This window comes from Ips typographus, linkage group LG11, assembly GCF_016097725.1.
Source record: "Ips typographus isolate SLU linkage group LG11, UJ_Ityp_2.0, whole genome shotgun sequence".
NCBI classification, from domain to species: Eukaryota; Metazoa; Arthropoda; class Insecta; order Coleoptera; family Curculionidae; genus Ips; species Ips typographus.
This window is the reverse complement of record NC_138432.1, coordinates 6476604-6487448: the sequence shown is the minus strand read 5'-3', so window position 1 is coordinate 6487448 and position 10845 is coordinate 6476604. Positions and strand designations below refer to the sequence as shown.

At 32.9% G+C, this 10845-nt stretch overlaps 1 protein-coding gene across 1 annotated transcript in view; it reads left to right on the top strand.

Moving 5' to 3' along the window:
• Positions 1-10845, top strand: part of Tsp2A (tetraspanin 2A) — a 51658-nt gene continuing 40813 nt past the window's right edge. The window contains exon 1 of the mRNA XM_081989869.1: positions 1-282. Coding sequence (XP_081845995.1) covers positions 178-282 — 105 coding nt within the window. The 5' untranslated portion in view covers positions 1-177. The remainder of the gene's footprint in view (positions 283-10845) is intronic.

Genomic DNA, 10845 nt, shown 5'->3' with positions numbered 1-10845 from the left:
ATTACTAAGCTGTAACAAATCTAACTAGGCCTTGCCTGAGTAATTGGATATTTTCGTCGTCTCCTTGTACAAAATAATAGAATCAACAACTAGAAATAGGTGTGATCAGTGCTTAGTTAACGCGGAGTTGTGTACACGGTTTTAGGGTAGTAGTTTGGTGATTTTTAAAAGGACAATATGGCAGGAAAAGGTGATGGAGAAGGAGAAGGAAACGTTTTGAAATTGGAAAACCAAATTTCCGTTATCAAATATGTGTTGCTCTTCACCAACGTTTTGGAATGGGTGAGTTATTGTTCACTTGACAAAACCTGCCCTAAAGGTTGTCTTTGTGCGTTCTGTGTTGCAACTTATTGAAAAACATCGAGATAAGGACACGTCATGAGTTTCGCTATTTATCAGCACCAACGTTCTTAACACATTTCGGGGACTGAAAATAGGGAATTAATTCGAGCCGTGAACAAATTGAAATTCCAAAGTTTATTCAAAGAGGGCGAGTTACCCCGTTATTTACCGGGCCTCGACTAGTTCGCACGCTCATTACGGCGTTCATGAGGTAATTTATTTTTATTTATGGAATTTAATTTGGGGATGGAGAAAACGAAAGCTCCCCGTGCGGAAAGTGTTTCGGCAACTTTACGGCCCGGAATACTCACGTCCTCGTTTGCGAGTTTCAACCTCGCTTAAATGTTTTTTGAACGTTAAATTAAAACCGCGTTTACTCCAAAAGCTTTTTAAAGGAAATTAGCAACACCTCTACAGTTACTGTACTACTGTACATATACTTTGTCAGTCAGTAATTTTCTTTGTTAAAAGAATAATTTTATTTTTAATTTTTTGTATGGGTAATGAATATACTGGTTTTCTAGTTAACTGTGACTCATTTAATTACTCAGGATTTCGAGAATTATAGATAAAGATTTTCTCTTTATTTTTCCACTCTGATGAAAATCAGGTGGTGGTGGTGGAATTCTGTTATTTTTACCTTTCCACAAGCGAATCTTTTGCAGAGTTAATTTAAAATAGGAGTAGATTTTAATTAAGTAAATAGGTTCCTTAATTTCTTGCAATGGTCAATTTGTGCCAATTTGTCTCAAAACCGACAAAAATCGACTATATAGGTGATTTTGAATTATGAGAAAGTACTCTTAGGTTAAGTATTTACATTTGAACCCCCCTTAAAAGAGCTCAAAATCAGTAATAGTAAAGTACAGAAGTTAGAGTAATTTTAAACACTCTTTAAAAAATTTCTCTAAGTTTGTTTTCAATTAGGATTAATTTTACTTTTTCACTAATAACTTTGTTTAGCTAAATACCATTTAAATTAAATATTTTGGACTATAAATAAGTATTTCACAATAGACTAATAATTTTGAGTCGTAGATACGGTTTTATCAATAGTAAATCAATTTAGCTGATAAACGTTACTGACGTTAGTAAGATAAAGCAGATATGGTTTTGAAACTATTAAAATGATTCATGACTCTCCATGACAAAACATTTGTCAAGCTTGATATTTCCTACAGGGAAGACGTTCAATTGACAAAAAAATATCTGGAAAGAATGTATAGTTATTTAGGAAAGTTGAAGAGAAATAAGCCTGGAAACCTAAAATCCAACTAAATTTGAGAATACAAGTTAAAACTGAGAAGCTTTCAAATGTTAACAGCTAAATTTGTAATGTAATATACAACTTTATTTCAGGGGTAGACCATATCTGAAAATCGGAAACTGTTGGCTTTTATTGGCTGAATGCTCACGTGACAATGACATTTTCTGGTTAATGACTAATAGCTGGACATGTTCCTCTGGTTATTAGTTCTTTCTGCAAACAGATCTAATATTTGTCACTAATTGCAACTAATGATACATTCTAGATAGTTGTTCTGGCACAAACACCCTGTATGGAAGAGACTGAAATTCAATTACTGAACACAATGTTAATTATTAGTAAATTAACTAAAGAACATTTCTGTGGTTATATATTGGCAAAAAGTTGGTTACAAACCGTCTTCAAGGCAAGTTGTATACTCGATATTTACTGGCTGAATATTGATTTTACGCTTTAGTAAACAAACCTTGGCTTGAGGAAATGAAATTTGTAAAAATTATGGTACTTGACCTATTAACCCAAATAATATGATTATTAAATGTCTTAAATTTTTAAAAGGACACATTTCTTGTAAAAAGTTGATTAATCCTCTTGCATGCTAAGACAAGCAAACAAAAAGTACAAAAAGCGTTTTTAACAAGAAAAAAACACGAGACACTTTTCTTGAACCTGGATATCCTTTAAAGCTTGAATTAAAATTAATCACAAAGTTAAAGGAGGGAGTAAAGGGAATCCTCCATTTTCCAGGTGTACGGCTTTGATTAACGATCGCCGGGACATTCGGGAGTTTTCATTCCCGAATCGACGGGGAAGCAATTTTTATGCAAATTTCCGAATTAAAAGCGTCATATTCCGGGCCTAATCATTTTAGCAAAACATTTTCGAGGGTCATCAAAGCCGTTTTTCACACACGTCAACAATAACGCGTGGCCGTGGGGGGGAGAGGGTCGACAAAAAAAAAGCGAATAATGTGTTTTTGGAAATCTCGCCGACCGGAACAACAAGCTTTCCAATTTCCAGGCGAAGTTCGCGCGGGATTTATGGGTTTGACTGGGAAAATATTAATGTCGATATTTTCAAAGGTTGTCCATGCATGTGTTCGTTTTGACCTTGTAAGGCGTGCTGCCAAAACGTTTTCTGGGTTAAATGATTGGAATTCTTTTGTTCTTTCAGTTTGTTTACATATGGTAAAGTTCTCAACGTTTTGTGATAACGATTCAAATAAGAACAGAGGATTTTAAGCTTCTTTTTTTTCATCTTTGCTACAACTTCAAAAGTGTTTATTACTCTTCTTCACTGCTTCATTCTACTTCATAAATAGTGTATTATCTACTTCCATCATCCATTTTTATATACACAATATATATTATTGGTTCATTGAATTGAATCTTTAAGCTATTCTAATAATTTAATCTCTACTCTTTTCTAAAATATTAATGTGTTAGAAAAAGACCGCATTTCCTAAATCTAAGAAATTTGTTATTTTCATCTTTATTACTCAAGTAAATTGTCTGAAGAAACAAAATTTAATGAAAAATACTTATTATAATTATTTTTTCTTATACCTTTTTTCGAACTGTCTAAATTTAATTTACCAAATGTTCAACGTTTAAGCAACATTTTTAAAGTCACGTGGCTGTTTCTGACAGGGTTCAACTGGCCAATGTGGCAAGTTCATAATCAACATCACGTGACGTGTGTATTTTGCAATTTCAGCTTTTACAACTCTCTAAATTTAATTTAGAGAATTTTCTTAGTTTAAACTGTTTTTTATGGTCACGTGACTGTTTATGACATGTGACAACCGGCCTTTACAGTGTTGCAAGTTAAAAATTGCATTATCAACGTCACGTGACGTGTTTATTTTGCAATTTCAGCTTTTACAACTGTCTAAATTGAATTTAGGAAATTTTCTTAGTTCAAACTGTTTTTTATAATCACGTGACAGTTTTTGACAGATTGTAACCGGCCTTTACAGTGTTGCAAGTTTAAAATTGCATATTCAACGTCACATGACGTGAATTTTGCAATTTCAGCTTTTAGAACTGTCTAAATTTAATTTAGCAAATTTTCTTAGTTTAATTTGGTTTTTTATGGTCACGTGACTGTTTATGACATGTGACAAGCGGCCTTTACAGTGTTGCAAGTTCAAAATTGCATAATCAAAGTCACGTGACGTGTATTTTGCAATTTCAGCTTTTACAACTGTCTAAATTTGATTTTCCAAATTTTCACGTCACATAACTTAAATGACAGCTGAGATACATCGCACAGAATCCAATATGACTGACTTCCAAAAATCCTCTGTATATCCAAAACAGAAAACGACATCTTAATTCCGATTGGTCCAGCAGACTAGCCTTGTCTTCCTTTTTTTTTTTTCTATCTATTACCCTTTGCTCTGTACCCCGTAAAACTAACGAAAAGTGGCCACTCTGTACAGTATGAAGATGTAACTAAACAATCCAAACGTTTAGTCGGAAATTGAATACTTAAAAACAGACTATTTGAATGTTAAACAGTAGTAAACGAAATCGAATATACAGTTTAATGGTCTAGAAGTAACGATAAAAGTGTCGCTACGACAAATTAAAGCGAAACTATGGTGCAGTGCAGCTGGAAAAATCCAAATTAAGTTAATCTACATACAAAAAATTGAATATTGATGGCCTGGTTGTAATAAACTAAACCAATCTTACTATATACCAAAAAATAAAAATAAAAAAAGTATTCCAAAAGGGGGGCAAGTGGCGGAACTTTCAAACAATAAACTTTAGTTTATTGGATCGCGTTCGTTATAAAGTAGAGAATATCAGGAAAAGTTTCTGGTCGACCAAACGGCGTAAAAGTTACGTATTTCCAGCCGGAAAATGGGTTGTAGTTTATGTGTCGAGTAAATCATAAAGTGCAGTTATCGAAGTTTTCTGATACGATTTTCTCGGCTCGAATAAGAAAGTCTGGGCGAATTTGTATCCAGTCAAAACAAGCACACCTAAAGCAATGGCGCAGCAATACGTCGGATTTAAATGACTTTTCCGAAACTCTAATTAAACGGGATACGTTTCTAACGAGCGGGGCTCCGGTTTTAATTATTGGGAGCCGAAGTTTTGCCCTAATCTGTATTGAATATCTTTTGCAATTTACCAGTCGAAATGGGGCCGGATCCGGTTTTCTTCGATTGAATCTGGAAACACAATTTAAGTTGATGGAAACCCGCTTTAAGCTCGCGTTCCGATTTAATTCAGACGTTGTAAACGTTGTTACGGTCAGTGATCATCTCTGTTTTTTTGCTTATTTTGTCGACTGTAATAATTTGTACAAGAAAATTCCCTTGAAATTTAATTTAGTAACGGCAAGGTGCTCGCGTATTTAAGCACGCTCTAGTAATCATTAACAGCAAGAAGTCCCTGCTGACAATGCAATTAATAAAGGACAGTAATTGGGGAAGTTTTTCCGTAAAATACCAGACAGAATCAAGTTTTTACACGTTTTAAAGGTGTTAAACGAAGGCTGCGATTCGGAAATTTTTATTCACGAAACAAGGTTAATTTTGATTGGTTTTCTTCTTTAGCTACTGAACGTGCACCTTCTCAATTAACTAATTAAGTTTGATGTTTACTTACACTGCAGTGAACTTAAAAATTTAGAATTATCAATGTAATTGTTGATTTAGTTGATAAATTTCAATTGCAATATACAGTTAATAACTCAAAATGTTAGTCTAAGTAAATTCTCTAGATAACATATGTTCGTTAGAATTTAAAAGTTGTTACCAAAATTCAATTAAACCAATAATCATATTATGCTGTGATGTCACAATATCTTTAGATAAAATTTAAAAAGAAGATAATTAATACAAATACCGAATTTCAGGCAGATGTTGGCTAAGCAAATAATAACATAATTTTTAAATAAGAATCTTTTTGTTACTATGAAAGATTTTTTCATCATTCAGATACATTAGTACATTTGCTTTGTTAGCATTCTCATAAAGTTCAACAAATTTAAATCAAGTGATCTCGTTCTCCCAATTCATTTACCTGGAATTCACCCCAATGTACAAATTCAAAGTCAAATAAGTACAATACACGTGGGTTTTATTTAAAAAAGAGAAGTCAATTCTCATTTATTTTTGGGCTGCCCTATATAGCAACACGCTGTATATTTTTATATAATTTATTTCTAATAAATTAAGTATTTTGACAATTTTTTTTTACCAACGCAGTGCTGAATAAATTATAAATGCCTCATCAGTAAAAAAGCGAAAATGCACAAATGGTAAATTTCTAGGAAAATAACAAGTTATAAGTATTTTTTAGTTGTTATATGATAAAATAAATGGCCATATGTCTAAAAATTGCATACTTTTTACAAACTTTGTATAAAATCAAACAAATATACAAACTGACAATCTTTAAGTAAGAATTTGTTTTGTACCACTAATATGTGGTTTACAATAATTAACCTGTTTTAACAATTATTTTGACGACTATCACACAATTGTCTGGATTATAGAAAAAAATGTTACGCTACTGCCTTTTCCTCAGTCTAAATAAAACTTTTTCCATTATATGTTCAATTAAAATGAGAGTTTTAGAGCTAACCATAAAAACATTTTATTGCTTTACACTTTACTTGCACTATAAAGTACGATAAAATTTTTTAGTATCTTAAAACGTATTATAGAATTGAAATCTTTTTAAATTTTATACCTTATACTGCTGGTATAATTTTGTTTCATGACATGGATTTAAAATGGTTTTGTCAGCAATAATGAGAAAAGAATTGCAAAGCAATGACATAAATGACGTTTAAGTTAAATGTGAACACAAAAAAATAGTATTAATTTGGTTAGGTTAGGTTAGGAACAAATCAGTACAACTGCAAGTAACAAACATGGGAAAATTAGCTGCAATTTGCAAGAATCTGTAAATTTTCGACTGTTAATTGATTTTAAGTAACTGTTAAAAGGAAAATTATTAATGTGGATCAAAAATGGCAAAAGTTTTTGACTGGAGGTATCCTCTCTAGGGCACAAGCAGTATCAATGTATAGTTTGCAACTTCCTGAAAGGAAAACTTTAAACCTTGTTTCAAGCAGAAATTTTCCTTAAACGTAAGTTATATCCGGGTTGCCTTCAGCACTACAATGATATCCCTTACGGCCCTTTTGGCCCGGTTGAAGGCTTACCCGTTGCTAGTGAAACAAAACGGTCATATTACAACCGTGTAAACCTTATCAAAAAATCCTCGTGGAACAACAAACATGTAACAAGAACATCGTCATACGTCGCAAAGGGACTAGCACGATTTATCTTACACGTATGTCGCCCAGGAGAATGAAATCGCGCTCTCATACGTCTCTGTCGCGTATTACATCATCTGAAAAACGAAATAAGCTCCTATTTCTAAAACCCCGCATACAAAACCACTTCGAATAACAGATAGTTGCGGTTGCTCCTATAAAAAATATGTTCTCGCCGCTATACTGATGTATGTAAATGCATCTTTTTTGAAAATGTTGCTTTTTGTGCCCGTCTTCCAGGCCCTTATAAATTCATTTATCGCCTCTATGGCTTCCAGTCGATGTCACAATAAAAGGAATTTTTTGAAATGTCGGGAATTCGAACGAGCGCTTTTGTTAAACGCAGCCATGACAAATCATTACTTGCCGTCGGAAATGTTATTTGCTGAACGTCGAAATGTGGCAAACCTCGGGCTTTTGTCTTAGAGGGTGAATCATAATGCTACTTGCTGTCAAAAGCTGTAAATCGATCGAATAATATAGCAATGCCAAGAAATAAACCAAAAGTGTATCGAAAAGTTGTAATATTGTTCCTGTCTGAACCAGTATTCTTTGACCGTCCAGCCTATTAATTGTCGGAACAAAAATTAATTTGTTGCCATCATGAGCAGAAGCAAAGAAGCTGCGAGTTAATTAAAATTCCGAAATTGTTTTAAAACCATTAACATCGCGGTTGTCAATAACACTCTGTACATTTCAGGATATAACGCAGCTTTGACGAGAGAGGTTTGATCAAAGATAATTAAACTTTGATCCTAATTAACGTGCTTGCCTGACAATAGGTTTAACTTAATTAAGAATCGTTGTATACAATTTTGAGGTTAATCAATTCATAATGAATTCTGGAACGTGTAAGATGTTTCAGTAAAGCAATGTTTTTTGATCTGTAATGGTAAAAAGCCGGCTTTGTCAGTTGTTACCTCTCTGATTATCAGTTCATTTGTGTGGCATGGAAAATTCCAAATATCCGGCGGTTTTCTTGTCGTAGAGCAAAGACTGATTGTCGAAAACAAATTTCCTGCAGGGAAGCTCAAAAATGCCGTATCTGTTCGCGTATATTGCACTCAGACAAGAAAACAATGGTAATATTTCAAATCTCAACAAAGAAATTGCTTGCATAACAAATGGAATGGCAAAAGGCCGTATCTCGATTTTCAATCGGATTTTATTTGTCTTCCATTCGCTGACGCGAACTGTCTTATTTTCATATTTAAAGTTCGTTGCACTGGAAAACCTTCGGGCTGGTCTGTCAGACCACGTAACTAACTTGTGATAAGGTGTTCACCACTTACAACATCAATTTAACTGAGGAAAAACGTAAACTAAAAACCATTAACGTGCTACATACGTGCATGCATAATACATCTCGTTTTCCACCAGCTCGAAGGTGGAGAGACATAAATAAGGTACAGGGTGGAATTATTTCACGGCAGAGCAATTTTTCTGACACCGTAGATTACTCTCGCCTCTCCCTTCAACTTACCCGAAGGCGGATTACTCGGGAAAACACAAATTGCGTTAAAGGAAATTTAAATTAATGTAACCTTAGCGGCAAAAGTGAATCGCGTCTAACAAGGCAAGTGCCTGTCGGATGTGTAGGCCCGGATCGTTTCCTAATGTATGCAGATTTATACATGAAATAGATAGCGGTTTTGTTTTGGTTGTTTTGATTTTTTTTGAGGGTTGGTAAATTGCACGATTAATCATATCGCAAACCCGAGAAGTTTTACATAGAAGCTATTTTGATAGAACTGGAAAACTGAAAACTGGAAAATAACAACATCAGTGGACTTTGGTTGAATGCATTTTACACTTTTATCAGTGCATTTTTGAGATTTGTAACATTTGGTTGGATGTTTCTGACTTGATTTTAGTCTATTTTTTAAATATGATAAAAAAAATCCCCTTCATAAAGCTGTAAACCACACAACACTCTTAAAATCCACTAAAAACAGTACTAAACTTCTATCATTATGAATGGATGATTTTGACAGTTATGACATTTGGTCGTCAGTTACAGCTCTGTTCTAAACTTGAAAACTGTCAAGTTCAATCCCATGGAAACATGGAAAGTAACAATGTAAGTAACACAATCAGTGGACTTTGGTTGAGTGTCTCTTACACCTTCAACAGTAAATTTTTGGCTGTTTTAACATTTGGTTGTCTGATTCTAACTTAATTTTAGTTTATTTTTTAATATGACAACCGTCACAATGTTCTCCATAAAGCTCTAAACTACAAAACACTCTTGAAATCCAGTAGCAGCTCTGCGTATTTTTAAGCTCACTTAGTTAAGTCTTGTTTTGACTGGGACATTTTGCAACCTGAAATGTCACATGCAACTTAGGTTAAAAATTCGTTTGTTCAATCGGCCATTAAAATGTTAAATTCAATCCCATAGAGGTAAAAACAACGAAACATACTTATCTCTAGTCTTACAGTTTGTGACACCAATTTAGCGACACCCTGTATATTGCATTTGAGACATTCCGTATAGCTCTCTTCGTGAATTTTGGTTGGTTCCAATTATTGAGATTGCTTTTATTATTTTCTCAAAAAATATTAAGTCATATACAGGGTGTCCGGATTTAGTGTTTTTTGACAGAAAAACTCAATTTCCCTGCTAGATAGAAAAAAAAACTAGTATACATGTCTAGAGGTCTATTTTTGAGAAAATATTAATGGCAAAAACTATATTTTGATATCTTGTCAGTTTACGGCACTAGAAGGCGTTTTTCAAATTTCGACCATTTTAAAATCTCCTCACCACTTTTTTGGTTATTAAAATATCAAAGTGAAACGAAAACATTCTTAATGTCCGACAGGGCTATTATACCCTATCGACCTCATGCATTATTGTTCTTATAATGCCCTTAGTATCTTAATTACTATAAAGCACTTTTTCGATCTGATACCAGTGGCGTGCTAGGTTTTTTGCTAATGTTTACCGTTTTCTCAAAAAATTTACCTAACTTTATTATTTTAAATTGAAATGACAGTTGACTATAACTTTTTTGAGTCAAAGTTTCAATTTTTTTTCTTTACTTTATTTTTACTCATTTTCTACCAATAATTTAAAAATTAGTTCCTTAGTTACTTTAATGTGTGTGAAAATATTGAAAAATTAATTAGTTATTGAGTCTAGTCTGTTACTCATTGCAAGTTAACTTCATATTCCAGTTATTTGTAACTATAGACATACTTAAATCGTAGTAAATGTTTAAAAACAGACATTTTTTAAAGATATTTCATTATGAATTCCATTTAAAATAAGAAACATGAAAATTATTGAGAAAACAGAAAGCAGTAGCAAAAAAGCTAAGCTAAAAATGCCTTAAGAATGTTTTGGTTTCACTTCAATTATTTAATAAATCTATCTATAAATCTTTTCTCATAAATCGACCTAGTATACTAGTTTTTTCCTATCTAGCTGGGAAATGGGGTTTTCCTGTCAAAACACACTAAATCCGGACACCCTGTACAGGGTGTTAATGAATAAATGTCACAAGTTGTTAAATTTAAAGAGCATAGTTTTCGTGCTATTGCTAGATTTACTATCAATTCTTTTATTAAGAAAATACGTTAAATGGTACTCATTATAACTTTTTAATGTGTCACTAACTACAATCACTAAGTACCCTATTTTGATATACTTTTTTGAAAATATCAATTTCTGCTTGTATTGCTTGTGATTGTATTCTTCTGTTTAGTACAATTATTGCTGAAATACTAAAAAATCAAGATAGTTACATAAAATAATTGCATTCATTATCCGGTTTGATTTATACGAACATCACTAACAAATTTAGCTATGGCTGGCAAACGGAGCGTTTGCGGTTTTATAAATGAAACTAATTTTCAATCCCTTTTATCAATCATTTTTCATCTATTTATCAAGGTACTAAACCACCTTTAATCAAATCCTTACATTA